The sequence below is a fragment of the Suricata suricatta genome, chromosome 7 (genome assembly GCF_006229205.1).
Source record: "Suricata suricatta isolate VVHF042 chromosome 7, meerkat_22Aug2017_6uvM2_HiC, whole genome shotgun sequence".
Classification (NCBI taxonomy): Eukaryota; Metazoa; Chordata; class Mammalia; order Carnivora; family Herpestidae; genus Suricata; species Suricata suricatta.
In genome coordinates, this window is record NC_043706.1 from 69,290,172 (window position 1) to 69,314,669 (window position 24,498).

The 24,498-nt window shown below is 40.0% G+C and overlaps 1 protein-coding gene and 1 long non-coding RNA gene across 4 annotated transcripts in view; one reads left to right on the forward strand and one right to left on the reverse strand.

The window, feature by feature from the left end:
- The window catches only part of BCKDHB (branched chain keto acid dehydrogenase E1 subunit beta), a 215,422-nt gene extending 211,690 nt beyond the window's left edge, over positions 1 to 3,732 (forward strand). Inside the window, exons 10-11 of one of the 3 annotated variants that reach the window (XM_029945196.1) lie at positions 1,544 to 1,692; positions 3,439 to 3,732. In XM_029945196.1, coding sequence (XP_029801056.1) covers positions 1,544 to 1,684 — 141 coding nt within the window. In that variant the 3' untranslated portion in view covers positions 1,685 to 1,692; positions 3,439 to 3,732. Of the gene's footprint in view, positions 1 to 1,543; positions 1,693 to 3,438 lie in introns of those variants that run through there. The other 2 variants (XM_029945195.1, XM_029945197.1) reach the window with 2 other exon arrangements.
- Positions 3,733 to 4,605: 873 nt separating this feature from the next.
- LOC115296763 lies at positions 4,606 to 20,289 on the reverse strand. Its single transcript, XR_003911038.1, has 5 exons — positions 19,667 to 20,289; positions 18,967 to 19,146; positions 13,032 to 13,175; positions 5,293 to 5,473; positions 4,606 to 4,916 (listed from the first exon to the last, which is right to left on the reverse strand). It is a non-coding gene; the product is annotated as an uncharacterized LOC115296763 (long non-coding RNA).
- Between the last annotated feature and the right edge of the window lie 4,209 nt (positions 20,290 to 24,498).

The following is a 24,498-nucleotide window of genomic DNA, read 5'->3' on the forward strand; positions in this document are numbered from 1 at the left end:
AATTAAGGAACAGACTCTTAACAATAGAGAACAAACTGATGGTTACCAAGAGGGGCCAGTGGGTGGGGGATGGGTGAGGTAGATGAGGAGACTAAGGAGGGCACTTGTGATGGGCACCGCGTATTGTACAGAAATGTTGAATAACTGTGTTGTACAGCTGAAACTAATACTATACTGTATGTTAGCTGGAATTTAAATACAAATTAAAAAAAATAAAGCATTGTGTTAAGAAGCAAAACAATAAAATGCAGTTAAGTAAAATATGTAAGGAAAGGTGAACCTCAAATCGTTTGTAAAGGTAATGTAGAATGGAGATGTATAAAGAAAACTAAAAAACCTAAAAGGTAGTTGTTTTGTTTTGTTTTGTTTTGTTTTGTTTTAGTGTAGTTGACACACAGTGCTACATCTGTTTCAGGTGTACAACTTAGTAATTTGACAAGTTTATACATCATCCTGTGTTCACCACAGGTGTGGCTGCCACCTATCCCATTACATCGCTGTTACAAAATCGACTGTGTTCCTAATGCTCTGCTTTTTATTCCCATGACTTATCTCATTCCTCCCCTCCCCTCCCCTCTGGAAACATTCATAAAACACCTAAGATTGAGGTAATAGCTGTGAATGGTAACATAAATATTTTCATAGGAATAGTTTAATCATGTATCTCTTCAGATTTTTTTAAGTCCCCCCAAATTTTGTTTTTAAGGATGCATTTGCCACCTGACTAACTTTTCTTCCCTACAGGATTCTTCTGTGGTTGAGGTTTTACATTTTTGAACCAGAGCTCTAGCCTCATGGAGTTTATCATCTCTCAGGAGAGACAGATAATTGGGCAACTTGCGGATCTTGCCGAGGTCTGTTCTGGGAGAGCTCAGGGCAGAAGCCCCTCTCGTGTCAGTGGTGCAGGGTTGGGGAAAAGCCACCAAGGAAGGCTTCCCAGCAGAGGCGACTTCTAACATGATACGTGAGAGATGAGCACACATCAGTCAGGCAACGAGTGAGGGGCTTGGGCAGTGAGTTGGGCAGGGGACCATCAGCATCTACAAAAGCCTGGCCATGAGAGAATCCAGACACCATTAAGTAACGGGTAGAAGTTCAGTCTAACTGTGTAGAGTAATTGCAAATATATATTATGAAAGTAATACATGTCCATTGTATACACAACTTGAAAAATACAGGAAACAAAGAACCCATACACCATCACTAATTTCCAGCTGCAGAGTGTCCTGTGAGCATTTTGCTATGATTTTGTCATGCCTTACACTTGTATTTGTAGGACATGTTTGGTATAATCGCAATTATATTTAAACAATAGATATATATGTAGGCATATATGCAAATGCATGTATGAAAACATTTTAAGTAAAATTGGGATCATGACAAACATGCTGTTTTTTACTTTATTTTTTCACTTTTTTTCCATTAAAAAGTACTTAGTTATTTTAATGCCCTTGGATAGAACTATATTCTAAGTGGAAATATTTCATCTCTGTGAATAAAAGAGAATATTCTGGAAGCTAACTATCTGTATCCTTCTCTGCAGGAAGAATGTTTCCTGAACCTCGAGGCTCCTATATCAAGAGTATGTGGGTATGACACCCCGTTTCCTCACATTTTCGAGCCATTCTACATCCCAGACAAATGGAAATGCTATGATGCCCTTCGAAAAATGATCAACTATTGACCATACTGGTAAGTCTGCCCTGCATTTTGAGAAAGCCAGCATATGTCACGCCCATGAGTATACTATTAACCAAAGACAATGGTCACCAATGTGTTGGTAATCTCCAGAACAAAATGTAGATTTTGAGAAAAAAATTTAAATTCACAGCAGTATATTTACGTTGAACAAAAACACATCAAGTATATGTGTTGTCTGATATCTATAAAGCAGGAGGGTGCACATATTAACACTGAGTAATCAATGAAGAGGAAGATGCCCCGGGCCACGGTTTGATTGCAGATACACCTTATCCCGCTGGTACAACGTTCCCCTCACTTCCATGTGTTTTTATCAGCTATTTAAACTGTTCATGAAGAGGGTTAATTTCTGTTATTAAAAATGGTCCTTCAAAGTCCACTAATTTGGACTCCAGTGAATTAAACTATATGATGATCCATAACATGAAATTTTCATTTATGTCCAAAAAATAGGTTTGTTGAGCAGCAAACCTATTTATTGTGTATAGGGAAGTTTTTACTTAAAAAAAAAAAAAAGGATCCAGCACCACCACCATTTCCAGCTTCCTTTTTGGCAAGTGAATGTTTTGGCTTTTTTAAAGTTTATTTATTTATTTTGAGAGAGGGGGTGAGGGGGGTAGAAAGAGAGGGAAAGAAAGAGAATCCCAAGCAGGCTCTGCACTGTCAGCACCGAGCCCGACATGGTGCTTGAACCCACGAACTGTTAGATCATGATCTGAGCCAAAATCAAGAGTCTGACACTAACCAGCTGAGCCACCCAGGCGCCCTTAAGTGAATGTTTTCAAATTGTGGATAATAAAGGATATATATTCATTATGATTTTCCATGTCATGCTTATCTACCCCTTCAGCAGTATTATTCTAGCAAAAAAGAATACTGTTAAAAATTGTTTCATTTTCAGGGCTTTAATATAAAAGTTGCTATCCCTTACACACTGCTTTATTTTTATCTTGGCATTTTTGAAATGCATAGATAGGACTCAATTTTACATTTAATATTTGAATATTAACATGTGATATTTATATTTTAATATCGAGATTGTCCAAAAACATAGTAATCGTAATACATTTTGACGAACTGCCATCTTTCTAAGCAAAAGGGAGAACAGTGTATGTAGTGTTGTAAGCCCATACTTCTTCAGGATAAGGAATTCTGTAATTCTTGAATTCCGTGTATGAGGAGTAAACCAAGACCATCTAAAAGCAGAGGATACCTTTAAATTTGTACAGATAGAGAAGATAGCGCCCCCCATCTGCCACTGTGGTCCCTATAGTTTTTGCAGTCCTATTTTGACAGTATTGCGGCTGTAAGTTCTGTCCCTCAGTCCACATATCCGTGGTGTTCCTTCAGGCAGTAGTAGAGTCTGTGCCTCTGCTGTCCTCTTACTGTCTGTGAAAGCTCCTGGCTTCCACCGCAAGTCACACCTGTGGCTCGGCAGCGGCGTGCCGTCCTTGCTGTCTGTCCTCTTCCGGCCATGGCCTATCGTTAATGCAGAATCCGGTCATAATAGTAACGTGTGCCCACGTACGTAGGTGCTGACTTACATTTGAATATGTATTTCTTTTTAAACATAAAAAAAATATTTAAGCCTATCATGAAAACATGACAAAAGAAGAGATTGTTTTCTGTGCTTAAAGCTAAATATGGCATTGAGGAAAATAGTCATGCAATTAAGAAATCTGTGTTTAGTTCATGGTGACCAGAATGTCTATAACTGTTATTGAATTTCTTTTACAGAAAAACTGGAAGATTGTGACTAGATATGGAAATATTTTTCTAAACATTTTTTTTATTTCCTCAGACTTCTCTCTTCTTGAAAAGAGTTTTAATGAACTGAATCACCTTGGATATTGCCTGAAAATTTTAAATTAGTTATTGTATTAACACATACGCGTTGATGATTTCCACTGAGAGTGTCTCAGATTAACTTTTTTAAATGTTCCACTTGGTATCTTATAAATTCCATTTAATTACATCTGTAAATATTGGGTGTGGGATGATATTCAATAAAGCAAAACCAGATTGTCCTCAGGTCATGTGTCTTTCTTCTTTTTTTTTCATTAGTTAAAAGAATTTTAGTCAGAGTAATAGATTAACTTGTTGATTAAATCTGAATGAAAGTGAAATGTTTAGATATGCTGATTTCCAACTTCCTTATATTTAGTATAGCTCTTTATGGTTAAGATGGTTGTATGTATGAAACTTCTGGAATATTTTTCCTTATCTTTCTCTCTTGTCTCAGTAAGATCCACTAATGGACATACTCACTTTTTCTCCAGAGCCTGATGGGGCAGGAACATCCTTACTGCCTCTCTTCCCACCTGTGGGAGCTGGACAGCATGAGCCTCTTTTTGTTATAAAATTGCTAAGCTTTTGATACAGTTGTATTTTTGTTGCCATGATGTTGCAAAGCAAATACCTTTTTCCATGCCCTTTCTATTATTATGTAGATGAAAAGCAAAACAACATGAGTAACAACAAATGCTCTGGCAGAAGGAAAGCTCTGCGTTGGGGCTGGTGCTAGGGCCCCTCCTCTCTCACTCTGCCCTTCCTCATAGCTGCAGACGGGCCTGAACAGCCTCAGGAGTCGCTTAGCCAAACGCTCCGTCTCTGGGGACCCGGCCCTCACAGGTGGTGCCATTAGGGCTGGCACCCCTTCTGTAGATTCCAGAAGAGTCTGTTCTCACCAGTTCTAGCAGAAAGATCCACCTCCCTAAAAATCAGAGAAATGGGGTCATGGAGCATTTCCCTTTCTCTATAAAGATAATGGATATTTTCTTAGGATTACAAATGTTTATTTTAAAACTATGATTCAAAAAGTTTTGTTCTGTTCATTTTTATCAGATATATTTGGAGGATACAGAAATCTACAGTGGTATTTGTAGAGAGCCAGAAACTTGGAGGTAAATTAAAGGCACTTTATTTATCACAGATTCTATATAACAATGGCCGAAATAAAGAAGCAAAGCACTTGTTAGGGTAGAAATAAAGCGCTGTGCATGCTTTAAAATAGAAACACCTGTATATTCTAGAATGGGAGAAGATGTACTTGTCAGTAACAAGTTTGGAAGACATTTAGTGAATCCAGTTTGGCTTATGATATAGGACATTCTGAGTTTAAGATGCCAAAACTCAATATGGACCTTGGCTTTGTCTTCGCTGTCCTCCAAAGTCATGAGGCATCTTGTAGGAAATTCCTCACTCACATGGCCAACCTAGCAAAGCAGGAAATATGCGGTAGTCAAGCACATCGTGGCCTATAACGGGTTCTCTTCAAACATGTTTGTTTTAGATGTACTAGGTTTTTTAGTTGATATTACTTACCTATTTTAAGTTATTTGCCATTGTATCTTTTCAATACTATTTCTTCTATTCATCTGGTCTTGTAAGAATTTTCCCTTAGCCATTTTAATTGTATTGTCTGTTACTCTGTTTTGAAATAGCCAAATTTGAAGGCATTTCCCCTTCGAGTTAACCCTGCAGTCCCCACCACTAAACACCCTTTTCCCTCCCAAATAAATGGCTTACAATTAATATTAAACTCAGTCTGTGGCACGGGGTATACATATATATCTAAATAATTGTCTTTACCTGAAGCAAATGCTCCACATTGTGCAAAGGAAAACAGTGAAATGAGACACCCAGGAGGTGTTACATGAACACCAAGTTCCAAGTCCCCAGGACTCCCAGCTCAGCACAGGAAGGCTACACTCTCGGGGACAACATGGATATATAAGTGAAGGTTATCTTCTACATGTCAAACTTCCAGTTCCTTTAGGAAAAAAACATGATTAACATCCACATTCTCTACAACTGATAGTATTAACCAAGTTACGTGAACAGACTTGTGTATGTTAGAAAAAAACAGAGGTGGCACAAGATCGAGAAAATGACCTCAGTTCAACCCCTTGGGTTAAAATTACATAATCTAGAAAGTCTGAGTAAGAATAATGAGAAGACATCCCATAGAGGGTCCACATTTGGTTTAGTGAAATCCCGTTCCCATCAGCTTGCCTGTGGTGGACATGTGTGGTTTCCAGCTGCCAGGCATCCCTACCCCCACCTTCTAGTCACAGCTCTGATGCTTGTTTTGAGAACACTGGCTGAGAACTCCCGCCCCACTGCATGTGGCCCTCGAGGGGCTGCCAACCCCAGTGCCATTCAGCACCAGCCGCAGAGATGGCCCTGACCCAGCCCCATCCGATGCCTCAGAATGGAAAGTTGGGTTACCCGTGCAGAAACAAAACTTGGCCTCAGCCTTGTCCATGACACTAAATCCTGAAAGACTGACAACTCCCAAACTTGTACCCATTCCAAGTATACCTGGGGATATATCTACCTGACGGGTGTTGACCAGCTAGGCACATAGTGCTGCCTTTAGCAGAACTGCTTGGCTGAGGAGTGAGAAGCGTCACCCCAAAGCCATCCTGTCAGAATTTCCAGAGAGACGTGAGGTTTGGAGACTCTGATACACTCCCCGAGGCCATTGAGTTTGGAAAGAAATAGAAAATGTTCATACATGGGCAAAGATTTAGAAACCCTGATACCCGATAGCCCCCTGAACATCATAATTAAAGATATTTGCCAGGAAAATGAGAAAAAAAGAACAAGAATAGGGAAATCATAGCTGGAAAAGACTGGAAGTAAGAATGAAAACAAGTTAAATAAAAAGATCTATATCTAAAACAATTGTCTTCACTACACTTTATATGAAACAAATGTTCCATATTGTAAAAATAAGAAAATGGTGGTGATAATAAATGTGACTTAAATTGACAAAAATTAGAATAGATTTGCCAAGAGGATTCAGAAGTACCAAATTCTTCAGTTTCAGTAAAGAGGAGTAGAACTTTATTATTCTCTTGTTAGTCTTGAAAGTTTAACATTGGTTCTTAAATGCTCCAAAAATTAAATTAATCATGAATAGGATTAAAAGAAGCATGTGTATCTTTCATATCATTGTACAAACCATCTATACTATACTTAATTAATTCCACAAACATATAGTGGATACTTGTTATGGGCCAGGTACTGGGCTAAATTCTAAGACGAGAGTTAATGAAGAAACATCTTCAGCAAAGAAAATGGAAAAAAATGTTTAAAGAACAAGGAAAGAAAAGTAAGAAAAAGCAAGGTCAAGCATAACAATTATGACAATAAATATAATAGGGTAAATTCCCTAGTTAAAAAAGAAAGAACATTGAGTGGCTTAAGAAACAAAATCCAGCTAAAAAGCATAACCTAGGAAGGATCTTGAAATAGGTTGACCTAGACAGGTTAAAATTTGAAAATGAATAAGTAAAAGTTAGACAAAAATAAGTATGAAGAAAACAAATGTGGGAGAATTCATATCAGACAAAATAAAAGACAAGGGGAGAAAAGTATGCAGTCAATAGTAACAAAAAGAACATATCCCAGGGAAGATATAACAGTTCAATTATTCGTCTTTTTTTAAAGTTTATTTTTGAGAGAGACAGTAAGAGCACGCAAGCGTGAGCAGGGGAGGGGCAAGAAAGAGAGGGGGACAGAGGATCTGAAGCTGGCTCTGCACTAACAGCATAGAACCCAATGTGGGGCTCAAACTCATGAACCTTGAGATCATGGCCTGACTCAAACTCAGACCCTTAACTGAGTGAGCTACCCAGGTCCCCCAAATTATTTGTTCTGAGGGTGTAGTGTAAAAATGTAGACAAAAGTTACAAATAGGAAGATATGGACAGAACAGTCATAGAAGACAACTTGTCATCACCCTGTAGATTTGATACATGATGCAGATAGGAACAAGTAATAGAATGGAGTCAATAGAAATAGATTTTAAACTTTGTCCCTGTAAACAGAGACTATATCGCCTTTTAAAGCATACATAGTATTTTAAAAAATTGATCGACTACTAAGATGCACAGAAAAATAACACGAATTCCTCCCCCCAAAGTATTAAAAAGCACGTTTTTTTTCTGTATCCCAAATTAATAAAAAATACTTAATTCCAACTACTTAGAATAAAAATATAACCAGCTAAGTTAACTTTGGAACTAAGGAGGAAATGCAGAACAATTACAAAATTTTGAGAGCTTAATATCACTGATATGCTTCAGCCAAGATTTTACTCAGAGGTCAATTCATTGACTTTAAATCTTTTTAAGAGAAAAGTAGAAATTCAAGATTGCAAGAATAAAGGAGGAAGAAGCTCAAGAATAATTAGAAAATAGAATAAAAGAAAATATAAAGTAAATAAAACAGAAAGTTCCAAATGAGAAAAATAAAACTATAATGTCAAAATTATTTTTTCATAAAAATGGAAGTTTTCTTTCATTTTTTAATGTCTGTACCATGTGAGGGAATATTATATTACATCTGTTTCTTTGTAATTATATTTTGTAGGATTTTTTTACCTCAGTGTCCAGGGTTCCATCTCTCACCTTTTGAAAAAGGAAGAGGAGGACGCAGAATAAAATGAACAGCAGGCAGAAGTTTATTAGAGTATAAGATTAGTAAGAATAGTAGGAATGGCTGGGTGGCTCAGTTGGTTAAGCGTCTGACTTCAGATCAGGCCATGATCTGCGGTTAGTGAGTTTAAGCCCCACTTTGGGCTCTGTGCTGACAGTTCAGAGCCTGGAGCCTGCTTTGGATTCTGCGTCTCCCTGTCTCTCTGCCCCTCCCCTGCTCCTGCTCTGTCTCTCTCTCAAAAATAAAAAGACACATTAAAAAAAAAGTAAGAATTATCTGAAAACTCTCTTTACAGAGAGGGAGCATTTGAAAGTGAATGCTTAGGAGCGTAGGCAAGGGGCTTTGTTTTATAGAGTTTTGCTCAGCCCCTTTCCTTTCCCCTTGTTTCTTCTCAGGTCCTACCCTTATTGGCTAGGTAACTCTAAATGCCTAATCATTCCTTTCTGATTTGCTCATTTCCATTGTATGAGAGGTGGTCTATGGGCATACTATTCCCTGTGGGTCATGTTTTAGGGTCTACTACTTATTTTTAGTTAGGTTAAATTCCTGAGGGCACCCTGAAAGGGAGTAGGTGGTGTCTGCTATATTCTTAAGAGGAACCATAAGCCTGAGGGAGTTTGCTGGTGGTCAGAGGCTCCCAGCATTGTCCCAAAATGTATGTTTTTCCCCAGCCAGAGACCTTCAAGTCCTAGCCTCTCCCTTCCTGCCTACTGAATCGTATCTTTTCCGATCATAATATCAGTGAATAAAGGCCACATAATGGCCATGCCTACAATGGCTAATACTGTCAAGGCCCTTTGTTTGATGGGAGGAAATTATTTAGTATAACCTAATCATTTACCCATAGTATTGATAAATAAATGTCTTTGTTTTTAGGATATTTTATTCCATTTCGTTAGGAAAATCATTTCTAAAGTCTTTTTTCGCTATAAGTCCTTCAGTTTCTTGCTAAAGTCTAGTTGGCTACCATAAATATTTTATTTACTATAAATATCAGAAGATACAGTGATTGAAGAGTTAGAATAATTATTGCTGAAATGTTTTCTGGGTCATTTAAAACATCTACCCACTTATTATACTGAGAATTCCTCCCTCTCTATTTACAATGTTTTACTGGTTCCACTGAGGCAGGAGGTTTTGGTCTGTTTGTTTACTAGCAATTCTGCAGAGCCTAGAATAGTGTCTAACCTAAAGAGGTGCTCAGTATGTTGCTGAGCAAACAAATGAAGGGAAATGCAGGCCAATCGTTGAATTAGACCTTGTCCCTGAAAAGCACTTAGGTAGAGAGGCCTCTTTAGGAATGTATTAAAGTGATAAAGATACATATTTTTAATGTATATTTTGAGAGAGAGAGAGACAGAGAAAGAGCACATACAAGTAGGGGATGGGCAGAGAGACACACACACACAGCATCTGAAGCAGGCTTCAGGCTCTGAGCTGTCAGTGCAGAGCCCGACTCAGGGCTTGAGCCCATGAACTACAAGATCATGACCTGAGCCAAAGTGAGCTGCCCAACCAACTGAACCATCCAGCTTCCCCTTAAAAGTGACATTTTAATAGCATTTGATATTTTATACCAGTTGATACTCTATACCACCAGAGGCCTGGGGTTGTATTTAATTTCTTAAGGAATTTCAGGAACAGTAACAGTTCTTCATATAGGACCAGACCTCAAGGGTCCCAAAAAGATGAGCATTGTTTCTATATTTTTAGGCCTGTTTCTTCATACAGATTTCAAAACCATGTATTTTTACATGACTCAATGACAGTTTTGTACATTAAACTGTGTACTCAAATGGACAAACCAGAAAGGAATTCTCATTCAAAACTCTTAATATGGGAACAACGATACTGTCAATAAATTTTCTAAGAGTCAAAAGTGGAAGGTCATCCTGGCTCAGGGTTATCCTCCCAGTGGCCCTGTCTATGCTATCATCCCCTTCTTTGTGGTTGGGAGAGTCTGTAGACTTGGGGCCGGGTCATGGTAGGACACCATTTCATTGGCCACAATGGCTGGTTGTGGGATGGAAGGTGGCCAAAATTGGGCCAAGCAGAGCCCTTCTTCAGGATTTTTCAAACAAACAGATCTGGACAGATGTTATTCTGGAGGGACCCATGGCTACTATACTATCTGTATCTGAAAAAGAACAGGATCCTGTACCGAGGAGAGCCACAGCACAAGGTGGAGTCTGTCGTGACCAGATTTCAGTCTCCGGAGTCAGTCACCCCCAAGGCCAGCTCCACTTCTGCCATGTGCAACCTCATGGTTCCCTTCTTCCTTTCGTTCTATGGGGGATTACCCCAGGATCTTTCCAATAAACTATCTCTTTGTTCTAAGCTGAATTTTGGTTGCTTGCAACCAAAAACATTCTAATTCAATCATTCTAAATGCTTTGAAATGCATTCAATTTGACAGAAGAAAGCCCAGGTGTTTTTAATAAAATACACTTGGAGAACACCCTCGACCTTTGGGACTGGCATACGTATTGTTCTTGATATTTTTTCTTATTTACAGCATGCAAACTAGCTGCAAATACTGTTGTATTAATGTCAAATATCTTAGCCATAAAATAAACAAATTCAGACTTTCAGCCTACAAAAGTTGAATGCCAGCAACCTTCCCTTAGGCCGGGAAAATGAGCAGCTCCGTAGCGGCTGCCTTTTAGAAGATGTACTCTTTGGGGCTTATTCATATAAAATTCTTTACTGCTGTTATGAGACCTTAGAATCATTGTTAAACTTACCCATGTGGCTGAAAAACAGCCCTTGGGAATTTTCTTTTTCAAAGAAATTTAAAATGCCTATTGTCAGTCCAATAGCAAAATTTTTTTGAGAGCACTTTGTGCAAAATCCTTATATTTACCTTCCTTCTGTTGAATCATATGTTTGCTTTCACCCTCTGTCTTTTATGTAAAATACTTCAGAGGTTAGAGAACAATGTATGGATGTCCGTGTGCCTCACATCTAACTACCTCACCTCACATCTAGGCTACCTTGACCCGGAGGAAAACTTAACGCCCCATTAATGGTAACAAGAAGTGTTGTTTAAAACACTTTGGTGCCACTGCTAGACAACCTCACAAAGGGTTCTCTATTTAGGGGCATTGCTAGAGGGTTGCTTTGCAACAGTCATTTGCACAACCTCGCGGAGGCCATGCTTCTCTGGCTCTGGCTCCAGCTCGCTACAGAAATATCTGCGGCTAGCTGCTATGGAGGCTCCTCCGGGCTGCTACCGCCTCAGGGGTCACCTACAGCTGGCCCTCAACTCACTGCCCTGAATCTCCCTTCAAACCCCCACAGAGACCGTGTGTAGGTGTGGGTGCTATCGATGCTGTTCCTCACTGGGGCCCTGCAGTGGTGATGGGGCTGTGTTCTCCCTGGAAGCAGGAAAAGTCTCTCCTCTCCCATCAGGATACATGGATTGCAAGAGAGGGTAGCCCCACGCCCCCAGTCTCTCATGGATATTTGGTGAAAGAGATCAATTGTCCTTAGAACCTGTCTCTTCCTGGGGCTCAAGCACTGTCCCTGGTCTACGTCTGGTTCCCTAGCTCCCTCTTCTCGGAGAATAGGCTACTCTATTTCTCAGTACACAGACCACTAGTCAATTTTGCCCGTCAGTCCTGTAGACCAGTCTAGATCCTGGAGCAAGCACACTTCAGTCCTAACTTAGTTTACTCTTCTGAGGAAAGACCTCATGTCTATAAGATTTATTTGATGTTCTGTGCACAGTAACAATTTTCATATAGATTATGGGGAAATTGCCTAGGGAAAAAAAGGAGCCACAGTGGTTTGTGATTTATGATACATCTGTATGATTAGATACAATGTAGAATTTGCAAGTAATGATTATGAAAATTATGTAGCAACATGGAAACATGCTCATTATATACTTTTAAGTGGAAAAATCAGGATGCAATATTATATGTGTATTATAATTACGAGTATTATTACTTCTGATTTTTTTTACATAGGAATAGAGAACATAAGCAGTGTTAAAATGAGGACTGTGAATTACATCATGATAAGGGGGAATTTCTTTTTTAGCATATTTACTGCAAAGTAATAAAATACTGAATATATACTTTACTCAGTTTAGGAAGTATTAAGCATCGTGTAACTGTCCTATTCTTTAAAACATGGTCCCTAAGCATCAGTTCTAAAGAATCTTTTTGTCCATGTGATTACTGCCAGAACCTGAAATAAAACGTTGTATTTTTTTTCCGCCATCCCTCCTTCTCTCTCTATCTCTCCCTCTCTGTCTGTCTCTTTCTGTCTCTCTCTCTCTCTTTCACACACACACACACACACACACACACACACACACACACATCTACAAATGATTTATTAGGTAAACCCTGTAGGGAAAGCTAAAAAAGAAATCATCTACAGTACTATACTAATGCCTTGTAAAGGTTTTTTTTTTTAAGTTTATTTATTCATTTTGAGAGAGAAGAGAGCAAGTGCAGGGGAGGGGCAGACAGAGAGGGATAGAGAGAATCCTAAGCAGGTTCCACATTGTCAGTGCTGAGCCCAAAGTGGGGCTTGAACTCAAAAACTGTGAGAACTTGACCACGGATTGAGCCACCCAGGTGTCCTGCCTTTGTAAAGTTTTGATCTTTCTATTAAGATGTATAAGAGTTTTGTTAGGGTCACAGCAGAAAAAAGATGTCACATTCATAGGTTTTAACTGAATAGGGTTTTATATTAAAGGGACTATTTACAAAGGTCTGGAACTGGGAAGGAAGAGGGAAGCATGTAGGAACTGACAACTCTTGAGAGGGGAAGGAATGGCTGAGATCCTAGTGAGAGCTACAGCCAGGGAGGGGGGTCTGCCTGACTAGAGGCAAGAGAGGTGACCATAGAGAAACAGAATGGCTACTCACAGAACAGCACAGGGAGAGAGAAGAATACATATCCTGGTCTCTCCTACTTCCTGATGGCCTACCAGTGCTTCGCATCTGCCGAACCCAATCGCAGGCCAATAGGGCAAGGTAGGCTGGTGATGCATTCACTGGAAGTCAGCCGTTCTGGAAACAGAGCAGGACAAAAAGGATAAAGAATGGATTTAGAGAAGCGGATGGATAATAACTGGCACAAGGAGCCCGCAACTATGCCTTGTCATAGACAGGTACGTTACCTGTTTACTACAACCTTATTGTTTTATTTGTTTTAAATAACATATTGTCAAGTTAGCTAACACAGTGTCATCTTGGATTCAGGAGTAGATACCTGTGATTCATCATCTACATACAACACCCAGTGCTCATCCCAACAAGTGCCCGCCTTAGCACCCATCACCCATTTCCTGCTCCCCTAATCGTCTCCATCAACCCTCAGTTATTATCTGTATTTAAGAGTCTTTTATGGTTTTCCTCCCTCTCTCTTCATACTTATTTTTCCTTTTCTTCCCCTATGATCTTGTGTTAAGTTTCTCAAATTCCACATATGAGTGAAAACATATGATATCTGTCTTTCTCTGACTGACTTATTTCACTCAGCATAATACCCTCCAGTTCCATCCATGTTGTTGCAAATGGCAAGATTCCATTCTTTTTCATAGCTGAATAGTATTCCATTATATATATATATATATATAAACCACATCTTCTTTATCCAATCATCAGTTGATGAACATTTGGGCTCTTTCCAAAATTTGGCTATTGTTGATAGGGCTGCTAAAAATATTGGGGTACATGTGCCCCTACAAATCAGCACTCCTGTATCCTTTGGATAAATTCTTAGTAGTGCTATTGCTGGGTCACAGGAGAGTTCTACTGTTAATTTTTTGAGGAACCTCCACACTGTTTTCCAGAGCGGCTGCATCAGTTTGCCTTCCCACCAACAGTGCAAGAACATCTTCATTTCTCCACATCCTCACCAACATCTGTTGTTTCCTGAGTTGTTCATTTTAGCCAGTCTGACCAGTGTGAAGTAGTATCTCAATGCAGTTTTAATTTGTATTTGCCTGATGATGAGCAATGTTGAGAATCTTTTCATGGGACTGTTTGCCATCTGGATGTCTTCTTTGGAAAAGTGTCTATTCATATCTTCTGCCCATTTCTTTACTGGATTATTTGGTTTTTGGGTATTGAGTTTGTTAAATTCTTTATAGATTTTTGATACTAACCCTTTATCTGATATGTCATTTGCAAATATCCTTCCCCCATTCCTTTGGTTGCCTTTTAGTAGCATTGATTGTTTCCTTTTCTATGCAGAAGCTTTTTATCTTGATGAGGTTCCAATAGTTCATGTTTGCTTTTGTTTCCCTTGCTTCTGGAAACATGTCTAGTAAGAAGTTGCTGTGGCCAAGGTAAAGAGATTGTTTCCTGTTTCCTCCTTGAAGATTTTGATGGTTTCCTGTCTCACATTTAGGTCTTTCATCCATTTTGAGTTTGTTTTTGTGTTTGGTGTATGAAAGTGGTGCCGTTTCATTCTTCTAAATGTTGTCCAGTTCTCCCAGCACCATTTGCTAAAGAGACTGTCTTTTTTCCATTGGATACTCTTTCCTGCTTTGTCAAAGACTAATTGGCCATAAAATTGTGGGTCCAATTCTGGGTTCTCTATTTCATTCCATTGGTCTATTTGTGCCAGTACCATACTGTCTTGATGATTACAGCTTTGTAGTACAGGCTAAAGTCTGGGATTGTGATGCCTCCTGCTTTGGTTTTCATTTTCAACATTACTTTGGCTATCTGGGGTCTTTTGTGGTTCCATGCAAATTTTAGGATTATTTGTTCTAGCTCTGAGAAGAATGCTGGTGTTATTTTGATTAGGATTGCATTGAATGTGTAGATTGCTTTAGGTAGTATCAACATTTTAACAACGTTTGGTCTTCCAATCCATGAGCATAGAATGGTTTTCCATTTTTGTGTCTTCTTCAATTTCCTTCATAAGTTTTCCATAGTTTTTGGCGTACAGATCTTCTACATCTTTGGTTAAATTTATTCATTGGTATTTTATGGTTCTGGATGCAATTGTAAATGGGATCTATTCCTTATTTCTTTCTGTTACTTCACTATTGGTGTATAGAAATGCAACTAATTTCTGTACATTGATTTTATATCCTGCAACTTTCCTGAATTCATGTATCAGTTCTAGCAGTTTTCTGGTGGAGTCTTTCAGGTTTTCCATGTAGACTATCAGGTCATCTGTGAAAAGTGAAAGTTTGGCTTCTTTGTCAATTTGGATGTCTTTTATTTCATTTTGTTGTCTGATTGCTGAGACTGAGACATCCAACATTATGGTAAACAACAGTGGTGAGAGTGGACATCCCTGTCATGTCATTGATCCCTAATCTCTGGGGCAAAGCTCTGTTTTTCACCATTGAGGATGATATTAGCTCATATCATGAGACTTTCATATATGGCTTTATGATGTTAAGGTATGTTCTTCCTATCCCAACTTTTATTAAGAATGGATGCTGTATTTTGTCAAATACTTTTTCTGCAACTATTGACAGGATCATATGGTTCTTTTCCTTTCTTCTGTTAATGTGATGTAACACATTGATTGATTTGCAGATAGAGAACCAGCCCTGCAGCCCAGGAATGAATCCCACTTGATCATGGTAAATAATTCTTTTAATATACTGTTGAATATCTTGTTGAGAAATTTTGCATCCATGTTCATCAGGGATATTGAGCCATAATTCTTTTTAGTGGGGCCTTTGTCTGGTTTGGGAAGCAAGGTAGTGCCAGTTCATAAGAATGAGTCTGGAAGCTTTCCTTCTATTTCTATTTTTTGGAACAGCCTGAGAAGAATCTGCTTTAAATGGCTGGTAGAATTCCTCTGGGAAGCCATCTGGCCCAGGACTTTTATCTGTTGGGAGATCTTTGATAAGTGATTCAATTTCTTTGCTGGTTGTGGGTCTGTTAAAAATTTCTATTTCTCCCTGTTGAGTTTTGGTAGTGTGTGGGTGTCTAGGAATTTGTCCACTTCTTCCAGACTGTCCAGTTTGTTGGCATATAATTTTTCATAGTATTCTCTAATAATTGTTTGTATTTCTGTGATGTTGGTTGTGATCTCTCCTCTTTCATTCTTGATTTTATCTATTTGGGTTCTCTTTTCTTTTTGAGAAGTCTGGCTAGGGGTTTATCAATTTTGTTCATTCTTTCAAAAAACCAGCTCTTAGATTCACTTATCTGTTCTAGTCTTCTTTTGGATTCTGTATTGTTTATTTCTGCTCTACTTTGTTTTTCTCTTCTTCTTCTGGCTTTGGTGTTTCTTTGCTGCTCTACTTCTAGTTCCTGTAGGTGTGAGGTTAGGTTCTGTATTTGGGATTTTTCTTGCTTCTTGAGATAGGCCTGGATTGCAATGTGTTTTCCTCTTAGGACTGCTTTTGCTGCATCCCAAAGGGTTTGGACTATTGTGTTTTCATTTTCATTTGCTTCCATATATTTTTTAATTTCTTCCTTAATTTCCTAGTTGACCCATTCATTCTTTAGTAGGGTGTTCTTTCACCTCCATGCATTGGGAGACTTTCCAAATTTTTTCTTGTGGTTTATTTCAAGTTTCATAATGTTGTGATCTGAAAATAAGCACAGGTATGATCTCAATCCTTTTATATTTGTTGAGTGATCTTTTGTGACCCAGTACATGATCTATTTTGGATAATGTTGCATGTGCACTGGAGAAGAATGTGTGTTCTGCTGCTTTTGGCTGAAAACTTCTGAATATATCCATCAAGTCCATCTGGTCTAGTGTATCATTCAAGGCCATTTTTTTTTTTATTTTCTGCCTAGATGATTTGCCCATTGCTGTACGTAGAGTGTTAAAGTCACTTACAATTACAGTATTATTATCAGTAAGTTTGCTTATGTTTGTTGTTATGCCCCAAGTTGGCAGCATAAACATTTGCAATTCTTAGCTTTTCTTGATGGATAGACCTCTTAATTATTATATAATGCCCTTCTTCATCTCTTGTTACAGTCTTTGTTTTAAAATATAGTTTGTCTGATAGAAGTGGTTACTCTGGCTTTCTTTTGACTTCCAGTAGCTTGATGGATGGTTCTCCATCCCCTCGCTTTCAATCAGCAGATGTCCTCAAGTGTAAAATGAGTCTCTTCTAGGCAGCACACAGATGGATTTTTTTAAATCTATTTCTTATACCCTATATCTTTTGATTGGGGCATTTAGTCCATTTACATCCAGAGTGATTATTGAAAGGTAAGGATTAGCAGCATTGTGTTATCTGTAGGTTTCATGTTTGTGGTGATGTCTCTGGTCCTTTGTAGTCTTTCCTTCTTCTCATTCAGAGTCCTCCTTAGGGTTTCCTGCAGGGCTGGTTTAATGGTCATGAATTGCTTTAGCTTTTGTTTTTCTGGGAAAACTTTTATTTCTCCTTCTACTCTGAATGACAGCCTTGCTAGATAAAGGATCCTTGGCTGCATATTTTGCCTATTCAGCACACTGCATATTTCCTGCCACTACCTTATGACCTGCCAAGTTTCAGTGGAAAGGTCTGCTACTACCTTTATATATCTACCCTTGCCCATTTGTCCCTACTTGCTTTCAGAATTCTTTCTTTATCTTTGTATTTTGCCAGGTTCACTATAATATGCCATGGTGTTGACCTGTTTTTGTTTATTTTCAAGGGAGTTCTCTGTGCCTCCTGGACTTGGATGTGTTTCTTTTCCAAGATTAGGGAAGTTCTCAACTATAATTTGTTCAAATAAACCTTCTGCTCCTTTCTCTCTTCTTCTGCTGGAACTCCTATGATGCAGATAGTATTTCATTTCATTGAATCACTTAGGTTTCTAATTCTCCCCTTGTGGTCTAGTAATTTCTTTTCCCTCTTTTTTCAGCTTCATGATTTTCCATAATTTTTTTCCTATCTCACCTCTTCTCTCCTCTGCTTCTTCCATCCTTGCTGTCACTGCATCTAGTTTATTTTGTATCTCATTTACAGTATTTCTTAATTCATCATGACTATTTCTTAGGTCCTTGATCTCTGCAGCAATAGATTCTCTGCTGTCTTCTATGCTTTTTGCAAGCTCACCTGTTAGTTTTATGACTATTAATCTAAATTGTTTCTCAGATATATTGTTTATATCTGTTTTGACCAATTCTCCAGATGTCACTTTTTTCTGGAATTTCTTTTGAGAAGAATTCTTCTGTTTCATCATTTTGGCTAGTTTTCTGCCCCTTATATGTTTAAAAGCTTGTTATGTATCCTGCACCTGCCGGTGCTACTATATTAAAAGGGGGTCATACACTGGGCAGGGCCTGGCACTTCATGAAGTGTTTTTGGAGTGTGCTGCATGCATTCTGTTGTTGCATGTTTGGCTGCTTTATCTGACTGCTCCTAGTGGTGGATTTTTCGGACCTTCCACTGATGTGCATTGATTTGTTCATTGAAGTAATCCTGGAAAAAATGGGGGAGGGGGACTTACCCTGTACAAAAAGAGAAATCCTGTACAAAGAGAGGGTTGGTTGGGAAACTTAAAAAAAAAACAGGCAGAGAATCAAAGAAACTATAAGGCTTAATCCAAATAAAGAGAGAGAAAATGAAGAAAGAGATAAAGAAAAGGTGTAAAAATAATAAAGTAGAAATGCCTGATTAAACAAACAACCAAAACAAAGAAAGAAAGAAACAAAGAAAGAAACACACACACACACACACACACACACACACACACACACACATATAAAGGAATTGACCAAAAGTCAAATGAGAAACTGAGTCCAAAGGAAAGGGAAAAAGAGAGAGAGAGAGAGAGAGAGAGAGAGAGAAGAGTAGAAAGGAAAAGGAGGGAAAAGAGAAGGAAAGAGAAAACACTAATAATAAAAAGCAAAACAAAACAAAACAGACTAACTTACAAAACTGTAGGGCGGATGTCTGCCGGTGCCTGGGACCGGTGGCTATACTGGTCCGGAGGAGTGGCCGTCTGGTTCTGTCAGTGTCAGCCTCATTCCGGTAGCTGAGCAGTTATGCAGTTACCAGGCACAGAGGGGTGAGGCTTCGTGTAAGCAGTCCTGCCTCCACTGGGGGCATCTGTCCTGTTCCAGGAAGCCCCACGGTGTTGATGTTGGGGAGAAAAATGGCAACACCCCCATCTCTGCCCCCGGACTGGGTGTCTCAAACCACGCTGTTAGGCAGCCATCACAGAGCAGCCCAGACGAGTCCTGCCCTGCTCCACGGTCTCCCTAGCTTCCTAGGTGCTCAGCTGGGATTCAAAACCCAAAGAAACTATAATGGCTTAATTCAGAGAGAAAGGAAAATAAAGAAGGAGGCAGGAAAAAAGAAGAGAAGATAAAACTGACGAAACAAACTATATGGCTTAATCCAGAGAGAAAATAAGGAAAATCAAGAAGGGGGTATAGAACATGTATCAAGAGAATGGATTAAATATGTCTGTTAAAAGAAACCATCAACCAAAGTAACCGGACTAGAGGAGGGAAGAGATAAGAAGAAAAGAAAGGAAGATGTATTTATATAATAAGAATTGTCCCAGAAAAAAAAAAAAAAAACAGGCAATGCAATTGGGTTCATCTTCGGCTCCAGTAGAGACGCGGTTACCAAGCGTGGAGGGGCGTGGTTTGGCGTGCTCGTCCGCTTTCACTGTGGGTCCGTGGGCTGAAGTCCCACCTTGGCCTGCTGGGTTGTCCCTTTGGATCCCTAGAAGCAACTCTGCCTCTTTTCTTCCCGGACTCTTGGAGTTCAAAGTCTTTTGGCCTCACTCACTGAGAGATGAGTGAACTTCCGACCCCCCTACTTCTCTGCCATGTTGGCCCCTCCCTCCAACCACTCAGCTCTAAGGAACTTCGGCTGGGGGAGGATCTTGCTGAGCATGGCGGTGCTGGCCCGCCCTCAGGAAGGTTCAGGAGACTGAGCTGCTGGTGTGCAGAGATTGCAGCTGGGTGCCAGCCCGCCCCATAAAGAGTTCACGCGAACTTGTAACAGCAGCGTTTCAGGGTTTATGGAAAATCACAACACCCATCTAGCGCCCGGCTTCCCCCTTAAAGTCCTTGTGCCAACACCAGCGAATGTGATTTGTCCTCCAGTGTCAGCTGGAACCTTTGCCTGTGGGGGGGCTGCACAGCCTCTACCAAATGTCCTCTCTGCAGAGGAACTGCCACTCCCCGTGTGGCCTGTGGACCCCTCGGACCTCCTCCCTGCTCCAGGGGATTCGCCCTTCCCACCAGAGCACCACCAGGTACTGAGCTGCATGGAGTTTCAGACTCTCTGTGCTCCCCCTGTTTATAGAGTCATAATGGAATTTTAACCCTCTCCTTTCTCCTTTCTCCCTTTTTTGTTCAGTCCCTATGGCTGTTTTCCATTTTTCCACTTTCTCTCCAGCTGCTCTTTGGGGATGTGCTTTTCCTATACTCCCCCTCTCCGTCCCTGTCCTCTCTCCACAAGCAAAAACAGCTCCCTGCCCTGCAAGGCTTCTCTCTCCACCAGTTCACCTCTCCGCATCACATACCTGCTGAGTTCTGTGTCTCAGGTTGTGCAGCAGATGTGTTAATCTTCAAATCAGTTTTCTAGGTGTGCAAGATGCTTCAGTGTTGATTTGGCTGCATTTCAGGGATGAGAGATGCAAGAAAAAACCTTCCATGCTGTTCTGCCATTTTGATTCTTCCTGGGATTCAAAACTCAATGTGTTAAAGGATCCTGCTCTTCGTGGACTTGGTTCTGGGGTAGCGCCACTCCCCCCAGCCAACAAAAGGCCTCTTGCTGGCACCTGCATGGTCTTTTGTCCTCGGGGGCCAATAAACTCTCTTCCCACAGTACTTGAGGGAGGGGTCTGTTATCTCCCAGTATGCCCTTGAGATTGCTACAGCATCCTGGGCTGACTCCTCCCGCAGCCACACGGTGGTTTCTCCGGTCTGGAGAAAGGTGCACATCCCTGAAAATGCTGATCTTCAGCTCCTAAGGCAGTGTGTAGACTAGAAACTGCTCTCTCCGTATTTTTAAATTTCCCAGTTCGTGGTCCAGAGAGGTTTTTCTGTTGTCCAAATACCACTCTTCCACTGCTTCTCTTTGTCTTCCTTTTGTCTCTCCTAGGAAGATGCCGATGCTGCCTGCCACTTTATCTCTCCCAATTCACAAACATGTACCTCTGTCCTGCCAAGTTTTCTCTGTACACCTGTAGAGATTTTTCTGTCACCCCACAGCCTGTATTCCTGGGTATTCCGAGTGTTCTGACCTCAAGCTGTCTTTGAGGGAGGAGGGAAATTCCGGTCCCCCTACTTCTCTGCCATCTTAACTCCTCCTACAAGCTTATTCCTTTTGAAGCTGGTGAAAATGTAGATTCTTTTTAGTCGTACCAACTTTTCCTAGGGTGGGGGCTAGGTTTTGATGGCTATGTGTTCTGCTGGTGGAAATGCATTCCATTTATATCTGTATCCTGTGTTTGTGATGATTCTCTGCAAGTCTTCAGTCTTCCTGCAAAAATCTGGACTGAGACCAAAGCTGCCACACTGGAGGTGTTCTGTGCTTGCATCTGTTTTGGGGGTCCATGGTTGTTCTTTCTTCTTGCACTTTGTTGGAGCATATCAGTAGATTCCTTTAAAAAAATGTCAATTTTCTGAGTCCTTTCATGTCAGAAAATGGCCTTGCTCTAACCCTTGACTGGTAGTTTGGGTGAGGGTAGAATTTTAGGCTCAGAAACATTTTTGTCTAAGAATAGTTAAGGCATTGCATAATCTTCTCACTCTTTACTAAGTCTCTTATTATTTTTCTCAACCTTTGTGTCTTTGTCAGACTTCTTGGGATATATATTTTTTTTGCCTCTTCTAACCTTCTTTATGTTATCTTTCTTTTGGTCAAAATTTTTTTAACCTGTGCTCGCCTCTCACAGTACCCTCTTATTTTAAAGCTGCTGTTTATGTATGTATATGCATATATGAGTGTATACACATAAATATACATATGTGTATACATGTATGTGTATGTTGTTTTAATCCCTTGGGATATATATGAGAGCTATGGCTTTTTTGGAAGTTTTATTGTGCTTTCTGAATTATATTGTTTTCTCCAGTTCCACTTTTCTGTTTATTCTCTCTTTTGTCTTATGTATGGTGATTTCTACTCATTTTTATTCAAGACTGAGGCATCAACAGTTGATTTAGATTATAGTATATACATACAATGGAATATTATTCAACCCTAAAAATGAATGAAGTTCTGATATACCCTGCAACATGGACAGATATCTAGAGCATCATGCTAAGTGAGAACAGCTAGAATCAAAAGGTTACACATTGTATCATTCCATTTATATGAAATATCCAGACTAGATAAATCTATAGAGATGAAATGCACCTTGGTGGCTTCCAGGGACTGGAGGAAGGGGATAGTGGGGCAGAGAATGCTTAATGGGTACGGGGTTTTACTTTAGAGCGATGAAAAAGTTTTGGAATGAGATGGAGGTGGTTGTATAACATTGCACATGTACTAAATGCCACTGAATTGTTCATTATAAGATGGTTAATTTTGTTATGTGAATACCACCTCAATAAAAATTTTTTTAAGTTTACTTATTTTGTGTGTGTGTGTGAGACAGAGAGGAGGCAGAGAGAAAGAGAGCCAGCAGGGGAGGGGCAAAGAGGGGGAGAGACAGAATCCCAAGCAGGCTCTGTGCTGTCAACACAGAGCCCAGTGTAGGGCTTGAATTCATGAACTGTGAGATCATGACCTGAGCCAAAGTCAAGAGTTGGACACAACCAACTGAGCCAGCCAGGAGCCCCAATAACTTGTGTTTTTGAAGTTGACTGGACGTGGGTGTGCGGCAGGACAAATAGTGGACTCCGTTTCTGGATGATTAGGCAGAAAGCCTCTCATGTTGAGAGGGCTCAACATTGTTGGTACATGAAAAAATTTTCTCTGGGGCTTTTTCTCAAGAAAAATGTTCTAATCTGCCACCTACAGGGTAGCAGCCCAGTTCATTAAGTGCTGGTTCTGGGTTCTGATGTAACGTCAAATTCCGTGTTTTTCACCTTGTGCATTTTCTATTCATGCTCCGAAGCAGATTTTCCTGGTCCCAAGGGCTCTTTCTCCCAGTTTTACCACAAACAAAACCTCTGGCCTCCAATGGGCAGGTAGACACTGTGTTCTCACGGGGGTGAGGAAAAGGATCCTCATGGTTTTCTTCCTCTTGCCTCAACCTTGCGGTGTGCCACACCCTACCCCTCCCAGGGTCTTGGCACAGGGGGTCAGCCTCCTCCTGTTGGAGGGACCTGGCCCCCACTGTCCCTCCTCGGCCACAGCTCCTCTCACTGATTTTATTCTTCTGACCATGTTCTCATGTCCCCTCTCCTGTTTTCTTTGTCACTGGGGTTTATACTTAAATTTTTTTTTCTTCATTATCATTTTAATACCATTCCTGGAAGGAGAAGAGATAAACCTGTTGTTCAACAGGCTAGTTTAACTGGAAGCCTGTATGTTTGTTTATTTTTCAAATTGATGGGGAAAATTTTATCACAGAATGAAAAAACACTGCCCAATTGTCAGCTTTAAAGTAAGCCGTGTTCCTGGGGAAGTTGGTAAATTGCCCAATATTTTCTTGTGCCTGATTTTTAACTGTTAAAATGGTTATTGGAGGTGCAAAGCGTGGCTTAACCAGCACTTAACCAGCTTGACATGGACCCACATTTATCGAATACCCGTTATGTGCCAAGAGAACACTTTTCCTCAAGTGCAAATTACTAAAATTGAACGATGTTAACCTGTCTCGTGTGATTGTTTTCACAAAGTATCAGTTCACATAGCTATCTTTGAAGGAGGCAGAAATTCAAGAAGGTAATGTTTCTGGAGCCTTAGAACAGCAGCCTGTGCCTCTGTTACAGACTCTTCATGTGCTGTTGTCATTATTCGTTTACACCTTTGACCCCCACTCCACCCCTCCGCAGGAAGGTATCCTGCCTCATTCATCACCATTCGCAAGTAACTCAATGAATGACTCTACAATATATGGAGATCCTTATATAGGAATAATAATTTAAATGGAAGAAAATAAGATGGAAAATGTAAGGTTGACTTAGAATTCAATATCAGGGATGAGTAACACCGAGAGCCTTATGTTCACAGATCACTACTTAGCAGTCCTGCTTTTCATTCTGAGAAATCCACTGGTATGTGCACTTGTCATTACAGGGACCAGAGATTGACTCATAATAGTTTATGCAAGGTGGAATTCATTCTTACGGATCTAACTGCAGGAAGGATCTAGGACTTAGATAAGAGTTAGAAAGTTATAAAGTTTCTATTTTTTTAAATCCCACCTCCTTTGTCTCCGTCTCTCTCCCAGGGCCTCTTAGTATCTCTGCTTTCCTGCATGCCAGTTTCTTTCTTTTCTCTCGCTGACCTTCTCAATTCGCTCATCCCGTTGTGCCTGGCCGCCTTAAAGC